At 32.4% G+C, this 17749-nt stretch overlaps 1 protein-coding gene across 1 annotated transcript; it reads left to right on the top strand.

Annotated features, from left to right (window-relative positions):
- The first annotated feature begins 15792 nt into the window (after nt 1-15792).
- Nucleotides 15793-17529, top strand: LOC114176577. The gene is made up of 3 exons (XM_028061657.1): nt 15793-16046; nt 16138-16275; nt 17262-17529. Exons 1-3 carry the CDS (start codon nt 15956-15958, stop codon nt 17276-17278), a joined length of 246 nt encoding a protein of 81 aa, XP_027917458.1. The 5' UTR covers nt 15793-15955; the 3' UTR covers nt 17279-17529.
- Nucleotides 17530-17749: the final 220 nt, after the last annotated feature.

Below are 17749 nucleotides of genomic sequence, written 5' to 3'. Positions count from 1 at the left end.
GGTCAAAAGTTGTTAGTTACTATAATGACCAATTTAGATATCAATTTATAAAAGAAAAATTATTTGTTACTAAAATAGTCACTATTATGAATAAAAAAAATTATAATTGGTTGCTAAATTGATCACTAATTAAATAGAGACTAATTTAAAAATCAATTCCTTTGGTAGCAAAAACCTTAGTAGATAATGTTCAGTGACAAACTTCCTTTGGTAGCTAAATTTTAGAAACTAATTATAATTTTTTATTCATAATAGTGATTGTTTTAACAACCAATAATTTTTTATTTTGTAAATTAGTATCTAAATTGGTCACTATAGTGATTAACAACTTTGGGTCACTAAAATTGATTGGTATCGAATTTTTTTTATTTTCGCTCTACGCACATTAGGTTTTTCAAAGTCTCTCCACAAAGAGTTCTCAAATACTCAGATACTCAGATTTCTCTAACTTTTGTATTTTGTAAAGAGAACTCTCAACTTCATTTATAGAAACCACTTTCAAAATTAGGTTAAGAATATGAAAGGTCAAGTCATAATTGTCACCGAGTGATTATCAATTATTATAGTGCTTTTTCTCGAAAATCATTTTTTATCGAGATAATCAACTATCACTAAGAATAATCAATTATTCCAGTGAGTTTTGCAAATAAATAAAACTCTTTTAGTGGTTTGCTGCTTGGGTACTGCCTTTCGAATCTTGACATACTAATTTTACTATTTTAAATAAGATACATAACTTACAAGACTTCAACAATTAAACTCTTAAGTCTTCAATGTATCTCTTGAGTCTGATCATTCTTTAAGTCTTCAACATTTCTCCATGTATCATCATTAAGTCATCCACACTTCTCCATAAGTCATCATCATCATCATCAAAACTCTTTATTGAAGCAAGATGTCCTTCTTCTTCTTTTGTCAACATATGTCATATCATGTGAATCTTCTAATGTTTGTTTTTGTGTAAATTGTAGCTCAACATTTCATCTAGTGATTTTTCTTAGTTATTGGAGGCTACATAGTTTATACATATAATGGTAAAATCATCTACAATTAATTAGGCTATAATCATGAATAAGTCTAAAATTAAAATGAAAGTTTAAATGATTTAAAGTGCATTAATTGATTAAACACGCAAAGTGCAACACATTGGTCAAGTAGGCTCTAGAAAGGGGGATTGAATAGAGCCTCAAACATTTTTCGCTTATAATAAACTAAAACACTTTAAAAAAAAAAGAACAAACATAAAGAGAATTTTATACTATTTACCCAAACTCACGGGTTACATCTAACTTTCTCTTAACACACAACTTAAGAAGTTTCACTAATCAAATAAAAATTGATTACAAGTTAAAAAACATCTCCAGGTTACATAAGTAAGCAAACATCTTAAAGTTATCCTAAGTACATACCTTTCTTGGTTACAAGAGCACACAAACCTCTCCCATGCCTTCTTAATCTCCCCTTGCAAGTTAAAAACTCTCAATAATGTATAGAGAAGTTCTCAAAATATGAGAGCATTCCTAAAGCTACCAAGGTAAACTTCAAAAAGTAAAGAATATTACAATAGTTTTTCACATACCCACTGTTAATACAAACTAGATGATTATTGCAAACGTTATGAGCTAAATCTTTTGAATTTATTTCTTTTGATCTCTTGTTTTGTTTCAGTTGTTGTCTTTCTCTCTTACTTTTTTGTTTCATTCACTTCTCTAATTTTTTTCTTCAACTTCAATCCCTTTCCATAGTTGTAGAAATTGATGGTTGTTGAAGCTTTCTCAAAATGAATAATTTGATACTACATCAATGTGTATCAGCATCTTCACGTTCAATACTTCATGAGGAAAGTTCAGATGGAGTCTTCAAGATATTCTCCCTAGAAATTATTTTATCACAATATATATTCTTCTTAAGCTTTAATCTATACTTTCCATCTTGAGATCAAAGAGAACTTAGTATAGAAATATTTGATGAAAATTTCTCCAGCCTTAAAAAATTTTCATTGTTAAAAGAAACATTTTCAACAGATTAATATGAATATCACATTAGTAGCATAATGAAATAAGATCAAATATAAGATCAGACAAATCAAATAATGTTAGTCTCCTATAAGTGCAAATAGAATATTTCTATATATAGAGATAAAATGTTTCTTGACACTTAAATCAATTTTAATTTCAAGGTATATGATTTGTTTATGAAATCTTTTGTTTTAGATTTAATTTTCTAGATATATTTTGATTGTTGCAACTTGTTAATTTCATTTCTAAATTAAGAAAATCATAAATCATTAGAGCAAAAAAATAATTAAGATGTTGACAACAAAATACGTCAAATGAGGTCTCATAGTCGTCTAATAAGATATACTAGTGAGTTGTCTAATAAGTTCATAAGTTGTCTTTTGATCAGTACAAACTGTTAAATTGTATTATCCTTGACAAATATGTATGGTCTAATCTAATCAAAGACTAATAGTCTACTTTTCTGATATAACTTGGTAATAAGAGCTAATCGTCTTAAGGTGCACATATTCTGCAAAATTAAATATGCTAGTTGAATAAAAACATTTACTTTTACAACTTAATAATGTTTGTTATCAACAAAACTACTTAGAGTTTTCGTCCAATAGTATGTGTTGTGTTGTCTATTTCTAAAACAACACTTGAAATTATATTTCAAAACAATCATGTTATAACTTTGACTGGAAACACAAAAAAATGTGTAGTGATTTCATTAAATGATCATATTTTATTGCATATTTTCATGTTAATCTTTGTAGTATCAAAAAATTGACAATCCTTTTAGTTTTTGTCTTTGATCAATGCAAATCAATTATTACACCAAATCTACATTATTGAAAAAGTATTCACAATGCTTCTATGTGTTCTAAGTTTTAGTGGGAGAGCTATGACCTTTGTATTCTTACCTGTTAGAGTAAAGTTCAATAAACCTTTATTGATTTTGATTAACTATTGTTAAGAAAGAAGTTTGAACATGATTGTGCTTCATCTATAAAGTTTTTAAGTAGATCATATGAGATGCAAAGTGATTTGCCTAATAGTTGATATAGCACATGTGTTCTCTTGCTTTGTTCGATAATCAAAAATCTTATTAGACGATGTGTACACAGTCTTTAAGCTAACATTAAAACCTAAAAGAAAACTTTATGAGCTTATTTTACGTTATAGAGAACACTCTTATCTTCATGTCTATCAAGAAGATCTCACATAGCACACATCAATGTTAAAGATATATTCAAAGACGTGCTAAAGTGGCTTCATGCAAGAGCACATTCTGACATGTGTCATGTCAACTCTAGGAAGGTTATCCATATTGTGCAATCCTATGTTTACCCCATTTTGATTGAAAGCTCTTTGGCCAAGGTACGATAAGTCATGTCAATTATCATGATGTTGCTTAAAGAGGAGATATATCGGGAACATTTTATGCATCTTTACACTCATACACAAACAATTGATGGTTTGAAGATAAAGTTTTGAAGTAAAGTTTCTCAATTAGTAGAAAATTATGTACAACGAATCTTCTCAACTATACATAACAAGTAATTTTTCAAGTTAGAAAAAGTGATCCAAAGTTGTCGAAACACTACTAAATTCATTGCTCAAAGCCTTTCATGTCTTAAATTTCATAAGAACATTATTCATGTAGAAAACTAGTAGGGTGTTCAAACGTTTTATTCGTTGAAAAATATATTTCTTCTACCTAGTAATAAAAATTTTGTGATTTTTTATCACTCTCTTTCCTTACAAAACTCCATGATCAAAACTTTGATATCTTAGATGGTTCAATCCTTTGAATCCTATTAGACAGTCTAACATTGGTAGACCATTAAATGATTTTGATGATAACAAACTCTCTAAGTGTCTTTTATGTTTGAATGTGATTGATTTATTTAAACATTCTATTGTGTTTTTTTTGTGAAAACTAAAAGATATATTGTTTATGTTAAAGTCTCATAGTAGACTTTCTACTAGATTAATAGATGGTGCAATAGACTTCATAAGTGCTTAATGTGAAACTAAGTAACAAACAAGACGTGATCATAAAATATTTTATCAAAACAAAACTAAGTGTTTGAAATGATTTTTAGAAGAACAATGGTTTCATGATTTTCTCAATAAGGAAACTGATAAATATATGCAATTATACTTAATTGCAATTAATAATCATATTTGCAAATATTGTTTGAATTGTCTATCCTTAAGAAAAATCAAGAGAAAAATGCTTGGAAGAAGCAAATTATACATTTCCTTATCAAGCTCCAAGCCCATAGAGATGAAGATACATTTTGAAGCACTAAACAAAGATATTGCAAAATCAATAATTAGTTAATTCAAGCTACAACAATCATTTTCAAGAGGCTATATATAAAGAGTTCAAGTTGAAGAGAAAGAAACATTTGGTACAATCAATTTTTTTTTTTAATTCTATACTATTCAAATAATGTTCTCTATGAGTGTGTGTAGGGATGCCAAAAAAATCCGTATCCGCGGGTATCCGTGGATAAAACTCGCAACAGGTAGGAAACGGATATTAAAAATGGATACCCGCTACCTGCTGGTACGAGTATTTTTAATACCCGCATGTTAATTGGGCGGGTATGGGTATCATAGTATCCGTACCCGTGGATACCCGTACCCGCTAAACTTTAATTTAGAAAAATACCCTTATATATATATATATTAGTAAAAAACATTATGAGTTTTCATTCAATAATGGTGGTCAGATTCTTACCCCACAACCGAGTAAATTACTTTCAGATACTGTGGAGGCATTGATGTGTCTCCAAGACTGGTTATGGACCAACATGGAAGGTAATGAAATTAACACTTTTACTTAGATATTTTAATTAAGTGATTGTTAGAAATTTGTAATGAACTTCTTATGTTTTCAGGCTCTTCTAGATTAAAATTGGACAACATGAAACTTTATAAAATGTTGCAAGAGGTGTACATTGATGAAGTTAGTAATTTCTTTAATATTTTATTCAAAAATAAACTATAATATAAATTGGTCGTGATTTTTTATTTGTTTATTTTTCAAGAATCAATCGGAGAAAAGAGACTTCTTAATCCAAGCACTAATTATGGTTAAATATTTATTTTTTTAAATATTTTTGTAAATACCCGCGGGTACCCGTGGATACTCGCGGATATGAAAAAAATAGACGGGTACCCGCCTAACGGATACCCGACGGATATGAGTACGAGTACGGGGCGAATATTTATTCAGCGGGTAGGGTACGGGGGAGCTACTACCCGTACCCTACCCGTCTCGTTGACATCCCTAAGTGTGTGAAATTTTTTTGTAAATTATTCACTTTATGAAATAATTTTCAAAGAATAAACCATTAAAACTCCATATCCCAAATTAATCATCACGATTACTAAAACCATAAATAATATCAATGTTTAATCTTCACAATTTATAAAACACAAGCGGCCAATTATTAAACATAGCCAACATTATAAACCTAAAGTATTTTAATAAATACCAAAACTATAAATAAGTTAAAAAAAATACGCAACCCGTAAATTTCCAAAATATTTTAGAAAATATATATATTATAAATCAAAACCATACTTGCCAAAATTGTTTCAGCTTTATCCAATCCACGTTGCAAAAACCATTTTATCTTCATCCCATTTAAAACACCAATGACCAATAATCAAAAATCAAATCCGCAATTATTAAGAAAGCCACACAATTGCCAAACTACTGAACCCAAAACTTTAAAACTATTTTTACAATATTATATTATAATATTACAGAAAAATGCAAAAAAGCCTTATAATATATGGCTGTTTTATACTATACATTACTATATATAATATACCTTATTATATATGATTTTTATGTAAAAAGTAACAATAATAATAACAATACCAAGCCACCGTGTTAAAACCATTTTAACTTTATCCAACGAAAACACAAATACATGATTTAATCTTAATAAATATTGCTACAAAAATATCATACGAAAAATTTAGTTAGTTTTTCTTATTTATTAGGGTGTGTTCACTTGAGAGAGGATTTGAAAGAGAGAGAGTGAATGAGTTTGAGTGGATTTGAAAGTATATTATGTGTTATTTTTTTAAGGGATTTAGAGGTGATTGTGAGTAGGTTTGGAAGTAAATTTTGTGAAAGATTTTTAAACCATTTTAATCCGAAGAAAACACAAATACATGATTTAATCCTAATAAAAATTGCTACATAAAATATCATGCGAAAAAATTAGTTAGCTCTTCTTAACTCTTAGGGTGTGTTCACTTGAGAGAAAGGATTTGAGAGAGAAGGAGTGGATGGGTTTGAGTGGATTTGAAAGTGAATTATGTGTTTTTAAGGGATTTAGAAGTGATTGCGAATAGATTTTTGTGAAGTAAATTTTCCTTTAAAATTAACGATATTATGGAAGATTATTGTAGAATCCATGTCATTTGAGGAGCAATAATACTATAAGTGACAATAAAATAGTTTTAAAAAGTTTGATGTAATGAAATTTAATTAAAGTTGTTGAAATTTAAACAACGAAAGAGTGTTACCATACAATTATGAAAGTAGAATGTTCTTAATCCTCTAATTTGTGAAGAATTAAGTTGACATTGAAATTCACTTTTTGCATCTGTCGGTTGATATCAAGAGTCAAATTCGATAAATTTTCTTCTATTCCTTGAACACATCCTAGCATATCTTCCATTCCTTGCATTCTATTTTTCAAGTCTTGCACCTCATTGCACACTTGACTTAGCATATGAGAATTTGAGTTGAAGGGAGGTTCTTCAAAATTACGAGTAGAGTGGTCAACTCCTAGAACATGGTCGTCATGCAAAGGATTTTGTGCCTGTGCTTGCCCTTCATCATCATTATACCACTGTATTGCATAATTTGGGTGATCAATATACCATACGGGAGAGGAGTTTCACTAGCCTTGCACTTAAGCATGTGTTGCATTATATGATGTGGCTAATTAATTGATATGTTATTTTTGAGCAACCATATCATAAAAATGTCTTCCTGCAACAACTTTACAAAATTAGTCAAATGTGGTGTCAAAATATGCACTATCACATAATGTAGTAGTTTGTCATTTACGTTAATAAAATCGACAGTTCTAACACGTTGACCTTGCATCTTCGATCTTGGCATAGAAGCCAATGCCATGTCATGAGCGAAAGGGAGGTCTTCTAGTATATTCGTAAATCTCAATTTTCGACCTTCATACTGAAGATGGGAAATGTTATACCAATCATCAGGTTTAAGTTTATTTTTTTTTTTGGATAATCACACTTAGTAGGTATCCCTCGATAGAAATCCTCAAGTTTGAGTAGAAAACTTTGATCAGATCCAGATAGAAAGGATGGTCCAGATCTACAAAGTCAACGAGGCCTAAAATACTAGGTGATGATGGAAATAAAGACTGGATGTAGTGAAGGAATCATAATTCATTATTTTTGGTTCCATAATTCTTCTTCTATAAAATTCATGTGCATAGTGTTCCATCTGAGGATAATTGCTAAAGAAACGTTGTTGATCTAAAACACTTTCGACTTATGGCCTTTTTAGTGCAGAAGGGTTCATGTATGTTTGTTGCCGAATGTTTGTCCTTTCGACTTTTATGTCCTCTATGTGATGATGATCACACTATTACATAATAACTTCAAATAAAAATAATAAACAACAACATAATAAATAAAAAACATAAACAGTAACATTTTTCAAACTAGAAGTAGTTCATCATAACATAGTTCAGATGGAAGTAGTTCTTGATAACATAAAAAAACATAACATAGTCCAAAATGAAGTACTAAATGATCATCATGTCTTAGTCGAAACTAACACAATCTGTGTGTCAAACACATATGCTAATTACTCCTCATCATCATGTTAAGTAGCTTACTCCATTGGAGATTACTAGGCATTCCCATTAACCTTTTGGTGGCCACATGGTTTGTGCACAAGAAATTATAACACTACTCCATAAGCTTAGGTTCTTGTATATTCATCCCAACAAGCATTTGCCATATATCACTTTTGGTGTATTGGAATGTTTCATTGCGACGCATCATCCCCACTTGCTCATTGAGAATATCATTGCACTTTTCAATGGCAATCACTTGTCGCTCCACTATGGATAAAATTTTCTCGAACTAAGAGTTATCCAATCCCATTACATCCATGAAGTCGTCTAGCTTTGTGCCAAGCTTGTCAAACTGTGAGTATAATAAATCCACCATGGGACCTTTGTGTTTCAAGCCACGTGATGTTGACTTCCCCCTAGATGGGATTGACGACACAAATTGAGTTAGGTTGGGACTGCACTCATCCATATATGGCGGTGAAGTTGGAGGGTGTGCATATGAACCTTCATAAGTAGGGGCGTCGAGTATGTATTCCATTTCATAATTCAAATAAACCTCCAAACGTGATTTCTAGCACTTGGGACATGCTTGCCGTGTTGTTTGAACTCCACCACCTGTAACTCTATCGACTGCCCATTATTCCTCCATTAGATGATAATGTCTAATGTTAGTGACCCTTCATTTTGTCGCAACTAGCTTTGCCTGAAATGGTATTCGAATACATGTGTAGAAATAATTTGGCTTTAATATTTTACACAAAGACAAAGTTCATTCCTATTTACCTTGATCAGGTCTTCCTAAACTTCGACCTCAACCTTGAATCATTTGGATAATGAACTCTATGCAAATCCACTAAGTGAACTGAACAAATCATGAACTTCACGCCATTTCTCCTTCAACACCTTTTCTTTATTTTTCACATAATTTTTCGTTACTCCGACAAACCCTAATTGGTGATGATTAGGAACGATATTGCTATATGCTTGGGATGTCCAGTTGTCGTCGACCATGTTCCCCAATTTTTTTTTATCATTGCATTCAGAAGTGTTTCATCCATCTCCTCTATCCATTTCATAAATTCTTGCGGACCGACGAAGGAATCTGTAGCCACACTTTTTCCCTTATTCATGTTTTCACCTAATTCCAAAAAATTCATGACATTACATTAAATCATTTTATATAAATGGCATACTTTTTCATTAAATATGACATAGTCAAACAACACAATTAAGTACATCAATCTACGAGTTTCCATAATCTCACCACATTTGTTCTACTAAATCATCCCTAAAGTTACAACCAATCTTGTAATCATCTTCACGAACTTGAGCAATATTGATTTTCAACTGTGCTTCCGTCAACTCTCGGTCAACCTCATCAATTATTGCTTCATCATTATCCACCCCACGTAGATAGTTGTGGGGATGCAACAAGCTAAAACAATGTCTATCATTGTCTCCAAACAATAATGAGGTTCACTTCCACTTTATATATCAAATGTTCTTTCAATCACGTTTCTCAGTGAGGAATGAAGATGGTTAAATAACTGTCGAGGATTTTGTGGCCCTCTTCGCGCGAACTCTTTAAGGTGATATCTTACACATCTATACTGAGTCATTATTACTCTTTTCAACATAAATCCAACATCCTCCAGATAGTACTTTCCTACTCCAATTATGACATTTGAATTATTAATGCGTCACAACTGAAGCAATAAATAAAGGTCAGTAAGACACTAATCTTCAGGTGTGATCAACGAATCATCTCGCACTAGAGCATTTTTCAAAATTCTTGAATCAGATGTTGTCCCTTCCCCACCAGCTAAAACATAAGTGAATTTCATATCGTAATCATCCGAAGCAAAGACATTTTGAGTTAGCCAGTCCTTCCTCCCTCGGAACCTTGTGGCATCAGATCTTGGGACTCTTACTCGTACATGAGTTCCATCTATGGCCCCTAGACAATCCTATTTGATAGAAATGATAAATTTAAAGAAATAGGTTTTCATACATGCTTTTCTTCAAATTATAGAAGTAATTTGACTTTTACCTTAAAGCATGAGAAATATCAAATATTGTTGGCCAAATTTGGATGAACTCACTTCTTGATGTCTGAATTAAAAATTCAAACTCAAAGGTCAAAATTGGATCCAATACATTGTGGAAATGTTTGCTAACAATTGACCTTGAACGATGGAAGAAGAATGCGACACTTCTATTCTTCACATTATGGGTAATTATGTGAAAAAATTTAGCAACTTGTTCCTCCATTATCAACCATATTGCATCCTTCACTAACCCATTTGCCCTTAGTCGCTCACATAGGTTAATAAATGCCTCTGGTCCGATGCAAATAATGTCACAACATCGATTAGTATGCACCAAGTAAGACACCAGTTGCTCTCTGCAACGGTCTTTGTCTGGCACAAATTCCCTAACAATATTGTTATGATTCGAATATATATTCAATATTTTCAAGGCATGTGCAACAATGCATAACATTGTTAATGTGACTATTGTTATGCGCATTTGCAATTACTGGTGTAAATGTGTGACTATATTGAAGTCCACACCCATTACATCATCACCATTCAAATATGGCAGTTCTAATTCTTCTTCCATGTACATTACCTTTAACAAATATAAATACTATTACGTACACATAATACAACTAATTATCAACCATTAAAAACTTAATATTTTAAAAGACTTATAATAAATTCAAATTCGTAAAATAAAAATATTTTAGAGAATAATAACATCTACAATTAAAAAAACTATTTCTAAAATTATTAATAATGCACATACAACCAATGTCATCTATCCATAAATAAAACAAATAACACATTTGAAAATGTACATTCCTCTAATCACTCTTGAAGACTTGAAACAAAGTCCAAAAATGTCCAACACCTACACCAACCAGCAAAAATTAGAATTTTTAAATCAAAAAAAGCCTCTTCTACGAACCACAAACTAACCTCCAACATCTCTGTGCGCCTTGACACTAGAGAATGAACACAACTAGACCACCTACACGAACCCAGAAACTCAGATCCACGAACTAACAAGTTGAGCACCACCACAGGTTAAATGCAACATAAAGCAGGAATACCTACACCAATAAACACAAATCACAAACTCGAAATTGAAAACAACCCCTATTCCAAGATCCAACAACTAACTTCACAACAACAACACCACCTACATCAACCACAGTCTAGACTTATTCATCACCACACGAACTCAACTACACCACCTACAAGTAAAGGTCAAAATCAAGTAAGCAACCACATGTCCAGAACATCCTCAAGCCATTAACCCGTGCAAGACCACCTTCTGAAGCCCCCAACATTGGCATCCTCCACCACCTTATGCAAACGAAACAAAACAACCATGTTTAGCCACAAACCGAATCAGTTCTAATATATAAAGATCAAATCCAGTGCAGTTTGGGATCAAATTTGCATATAATTGATCAAATCTTGTCTATTTAACGCATGTAGATTCGTTCCAACTCATGTGGGATCGGATCCCTTCTTTCACACCATGCCTCGATTAATTCCAACTTTGCTAGGATCAGATCCTTTCTCTCACGCCATGCCCTGGATCCTTTCCAACTTTGGTAGGATTAGATCCCTTCTTTATTGGATTGTTCTACACCTTACTGGATCAGATCCCACTTCGTTATTTTCTTATTCCAGACCTCAGCCCCATTCTAGAACTCAGAAACAACGACTTCATGCATGATGATACTCCATTATTCACCACTAGGGTTTTCTCCATGCACTTGAAATTTCATTATATCAACCACACACACATACACAGACAAATATTACACAATAAAAAAACCAATGGAAATCACTGACCTGAAATGGCACCACCATAAGACCACTGTCTCCATCAAAGCTAAAAACCAAGATTGGTTTCTCCCTCACTCACAACTTATACACTCTACCAACCTCATATACCAACCTTTCTAACTTATTCATTTCATATTTAATGGCTTTTTCAGTCAAAGAAATTCAAATAGTGTGTGTGTGATCACTTTGTGTCAGGAATCTTATGCTTCTTTCTTTAGGAATCTTACATAGTATCACTAGTATCGCTGCTCAACACTGGGAACTACGTACCATGCTCAATTAATCATCTCAAATCTCCTCCAATTAGGCAAGATGGTGTTTTCACTCGCTTTTGATTCACCGCAAATGAACGTAACATTAAAGATTTCATCTTCTACTCTAATTTCTCCACTCTTAATTTCGTCAAATGATTTGTATACTCCTTATAGCTAAGAGTTGTAACGTCCTTGCTGGAAATTACTTAATAAAATAAATAATTTAGAAATAAAAGTCGATTCGTCATGAATTCTTATTCCCAAATGCGGGAAAATTTAAAATTTAACCAATGTGCTTAAATTCAAATCACGAAAAACCGTAGTAGTTGTACAAGTTCCAAAATCGACTAAAATAAAAACTACAATCATAGATAATCATAATAAAATTTCCATAGTGGCCCTTTCCCCGTCTTTACACGTCTCCAACATCTCCAATATCTGCTCACGTGTGACAAGTCACACGATCATCGCCAAACACAAACAAAAAGGGTGATCTCAAAGCAATATAATCATATGAATTAATAATATAAAGATTCACCCAAATTACTTTATTTCATTCATGCTTAATCTTAAATCCTTACTGCCCCAAGGTTTTCTATCATCGTCTCATTATACAAATGAAACTACTACCCCATGCATAGAAAACAATTACATACATGGACCCAAGATATTTCATACTTCCACAAACCTGCCTGCTCATGGTCTAACCTCTACGGACCTCCCCACTCGTAGTCCAACTCTATAGACCTCCCCGCCCGTAGTCCAACACACGTGATCCATCCACCTACGAACCTTTCCGCTCGCAACAATTCTCAAGTATAAGCACGAAACATATGAACCTCCCCGCTCGTATTCTCACACGAGAGTGTCACTAATATGAACCTCCCCACTCATATTAATCATGTGTCCTAGCACAGGTCACGAACCTACCCGTTCGTGACAAAATCAAGCACCTACTAGTACAAATTCGAAATCTCAAAACACATAAACAAACCAACACATTATACCCTACGCTATCGCCTGGTGCTGCCTAAGCGCCGTTAGGTGAAGTTCCAACGCAGACCGTCTAGCGAAAACCTCGCGCTGCCAAGCACCAGACACTTCCAAACCCACTGGTTTGTGACTCACTTGTATCTTATTTTAATTTAAAGTATATTCAATTATCCAATTACGTGAATCCTACTTTATATCAAAAGGTAACATTCCTGGTTACCAATTATATTAGTTTACTTTTTTTATATATACATATATTAAATATATTAAATGTTCCATTGTCAAAACAAGAAAAAATAACAATGTAAATACCCAACTACCCATGCGACCAATACATAATAAAACCTGCCCCTATAACTTTTCTTCTGCCAACACATAATAAATTGACTAAAACACTAATCCTAAATATCCCCTAAATATATATATTTATCAGACAAAAATATAACGTTATATATATATATATATATATATATATATATATAATAAAACCTGCCTCTATAACTTTTTTGCCAACACATAATAAATTGACTAAAACACTAATCCTAAATATCACCTAAATATATATATTTATCAGACAAAAATATAACGTTAAATATAATATATATATATATATATATTAATAAAGATAGGTTTAACTAATAACTTTAACTAATAAATACTTACATAAATTATTGAAAATCAAATAATAATTTAATATTATAATATACCATTATAATATTACCAAATAATATTTACAACATAAATACAATTCACCATAACCCTTAAACACCAAAGTTGCACCAACGTGAAAGATGGAAAGGTTTCCTCCCTCGGTCCCACCATAGAAGATGTCATTAATAATGGAAATAGAATGAAACAAACGACCCACCACAATGCAACATCCTATCAATGCTATAAGTACTTTAACATTAAAAGGAAAGGCTATTGCCTTAAGGATATCTCTGCACTGCAACGTAAAATAGGAACAAAAAGAGAAACCAAAAACAAAACACTCCTCCTCCCCTCAACTCTTGATACCTCCCCTACGTGAACCATAAAGCGACCCACGAGAAAAATCTTACATGAGTTTTTCATGCGGAACCCAACTGGATGCAACGGTAAAAACCATGTGAAGTCTTACACCCCAAAACTCCATAAAACATGGCTGCCCCATCCAAAAGGTATAAAGCTAACAATTAAAATAAGGCAAAAGGCTATAGCAACACAAGCATGGCTGCATCGTAACAATAGCAACCCCTCAATGCATGTCATGGATTTCCACAAGGCAATTCAAACATGAGAGACATGTTATCCCTTTGAAACCCAATGTTGCCTACTTACATGAATAAAAAAACTAAGTTATGACATCTGCCATGCCAAACGAACATCACAAAAAACATGTTCAACACATAACAATCTGAACCCCATTGTACGGTTCAAGACAAACTGAAACACCACCAAACTACTTATACTAGAGATATTTTCGCATAAAAAAAAAAAGCTAAAGCATCACACCAAGCAACATGAAAATCATGGTAATCAACAACAATGGTAGGGTCACAACACACAAAGAAGATTCTACCACACATAAACCACACTCTTCGTCGTTTTATGATCATATACAAGTTTCCCCCAAGTCACATACAACACTCAGTCAAAAATCAAAAGATAAAATATGGTTCAACACCCCTTATCCGGATTTCTTGCTCCAAAAGCGTTCCTTGTGCAACTTCTTCCTTGCTTTCACAACTCTTCCTAGGAGTCGTACCAAAAGCCTCCCCTCTCCCACTCATTAATTCTTTTCTTTTCCTTCTTTTTTCAGCCTTAAAATAATTAAATAAAATTGAAATACGAATTTGGAGTTTTTAATTTTCTTCAATAGTCATTAATATAAAGGTTTCATGTCCATTCACATCCTATATTTGTTCCTCCTCTACTCTCTAGAGACAATTAGGGTTTTTTGTGCCTCTCCCTAATGGTCGCCATGTTCTAGACGCATAAAAAAATTATGTTCGCACAAACAAGGTTTCAAACCCACGTCCACACTATTATCAAATAATTGTACAACTAATCAACCAATTCATATTTTATGATAATTCTTACACATCTAGAATTATATTATCACGCTATCTCATGATAAATAACCAATTGACATCAATAAGACTCAAACTTAAATTCTTTCATAATAATCAAATACTCTCAACCACTTGAAGTAGTACTATTCTTTATCATAACTCCATATCAAATGCCATAAAGATTTCATTCCCACATTTATATTAAATAATTATCTATTTAATTATTTAATTTTTTTTCCGAGTCTAACGGTAGTTTGTATACTTGTTTGTAATAATAAATTGATTAATGTAAGATTTTACGAAATTATCATGAGAGAAGTAAACATGACTTGTGAATTTGAGTGAACCGATGTAACCATTATGTTGTTTTGCTTTCTCTGTCTAATAGTCTATTGCTTGAGAAAATACATTATAGTAAAAATACACGTGTGTAATGAATTTCTATTTATTTTTTTACAATAAAAGAAATAATAACATTATAATTATAAAAATAAATTTAAATGGTTTTTATAATAAATAATAGTCAAATAAAAATTATTAACTTTAAAAAATAATATTTAAAATATAAAATTAATAACTTAATTACTTTAATTTAAAAAAATAAAAATTTATCAAAAGATAAAATTAAAAAACAAAAATAAAAACACAAAAGAATAAAAAAAACCCACCTATATATATATATATATATATATATATATATATATATATATATATATATATATGTATCTATATATATCGTTCAATGTGACCAGTTATTTTAGTGGCATTCTACAACTGTGAGTGCATAATTCCTTTAATACCCCTACATAGTTTGAACACACTCTGTCTTCGCATCCCCTAAAATTGAGGATTCGAGAAAGAAATAGGTTTGGTCTGTGCGAAAGTTTGTGGAATCAAGTGAAAGAGGAAAAAACGATGGTACTCAGTGCAACGGCGATCGGCGCTTTACTGGGTTTGGGAACCCAGATGTACTCCAATGCCCTCCGAAAACTTCCCTACATGCGCCGTATCCATCTTTCTCTTTCTTTCTTTTTCTGAATGCCAATTCTTCAATTTCATTTTTTCTTTGATTCATTCGTTGGTGTATTTCGATGTAGATCCGTGGGAGCACGTCGTGGGAATGGGGCTGGGCGCTGTTTTTGTGAACCAGCTTCTCAAATGGGAGGCCCAGGTTGAACAGGACCTCGACAAGATGCTCGAAAAGGCTAAAGCCGCCAACGAAAGACGTTACATAGGTTTTCTTTCTTTTCATTGCAAACGCTTTTTTTTCTTTTTTCAATTGCCCACCCCAAAGCCTCAATTGCAGTTGATTTTATGTTTTCCTCGTATCTTTAGTGATTGTGAGAATATTTTGGCTTTTGGGGCGTGGGGAAATGAAACTGCCTTGGATTGGTCTTTGCAATGGTTGTTGTGGATTGTTAGATTTGTGGGTGAGAGAAAGAGAGAAGCTCTGCATATGAGTGCATTGTTTGAATTGAATCATGACCCCCTTTTGTCCATTTTGGAATTGGATTGGCAGGTTCGGTTCAGAGTGTTTTGAGGAAGATGTTACTGTTTCATTTGCTCTTAAGTTAGCACAGTGTGTGAAAATTTTAGATTAGAGGAGAGGGTAGCGTGAACAGTGAATACTGGGATGAAAATCGTTTGATAATTTGATTTTAAACTGCCATGATGTCGTTTCATATGAAATGTGGCTAGCTAGCATAAGAATGTGATTTTTTTAAGGCCGTGAGTGTTATGGTAATAAGGATTATGTTTATTTCTTCAGTGATGATTTATTGGAACACTTAGTTTTTGAACTTGTAATAGCCGTGGTGCTACTACAGTTTTAATGCAATGAGATGGCTTAAGATTTTTGCCATGCGTAGTGAGATTTTGGTGACTCATCTGATGCTTTGGAGACCTGATTGCTCCGGCAAGAAATTCTATTCTTCTTAGGTTTCTCATTGTGTTTTGATTCTCTTTCAGCTTTTCAAGTCAAGAGTTTTATATTTTCCATCGTTTTATTGTCTGACCTTTTAGAATTTTATGGAAGCTTCTGAACCATGTTCCTCATCATCAACTTAGTATTTATGCTTTACATGTTTTTGTATTGTCAGCTGCTCTGTAATTTAATGTTTTGGAGGTGGTGTTTTTCGGTTGCCATTCGTTTACTTTGGTGTTTTTACGTTGTCATTTTATTACCTCCTAGCATCTTATTATTTGTGATATTGCATTGCAGATGGAGATGATGATTAATGCATGTTCTCAAGGATTGTAGCAGTGGGTGGAAATAATCATGAAATATGTTGAACTTGTTGCTTTTGTTTTCTGATTTCATGGTATGTTTGTAAGGTTGTTAACTTTTTCATGCTAATCAGCCTATTTTGTGCACAAGCATTTTGCAAGCAGTGAAATTGTTATGGATGATAATGTTCTGGCCTTGGCCTTGTGGTTTGGTTGGTAATAATTAAATCACGGTATCTGTGACTTCAATACCTATTATCTTATGTGTTTGCACTGTGTTTATTTCGGAGAATATAACATCCCCTGGGACCAGACATTGTAAAATAATTGTCAGCTTATTCTCGCTGTATAGTTGTATTCATTATTATAAAAAATAATTGGCAAGACATTCGCAGTTTCAATGCATGTAAAACTTTGGAAACTTAGTTTCATCGTTCTAAGAATGACAGTAGCTTTCCAAGACTTGAAACAACACATTTATAT

Source organism: Vigna unguiculata, chromosome 3 (genome assembly GCF_004118075.2).
Source record: "Vigna unguiculata cultivar IT97K-499-35 chromosome 3, ASM411807v1, whole genome shotgun sequence".
In the NCBI taxonomy this organism is placed as follows: Eukaryota; Viridiplantae; Streptophyta; class Magnoliopsida; order Fabales; family Fabaceae; genus Vigna; species Vigna unguiculata.
Note: the sequence above shows the minus strand (reverse complement) of the source record. Positions and strands in the feature narration are given on the sequence as shown.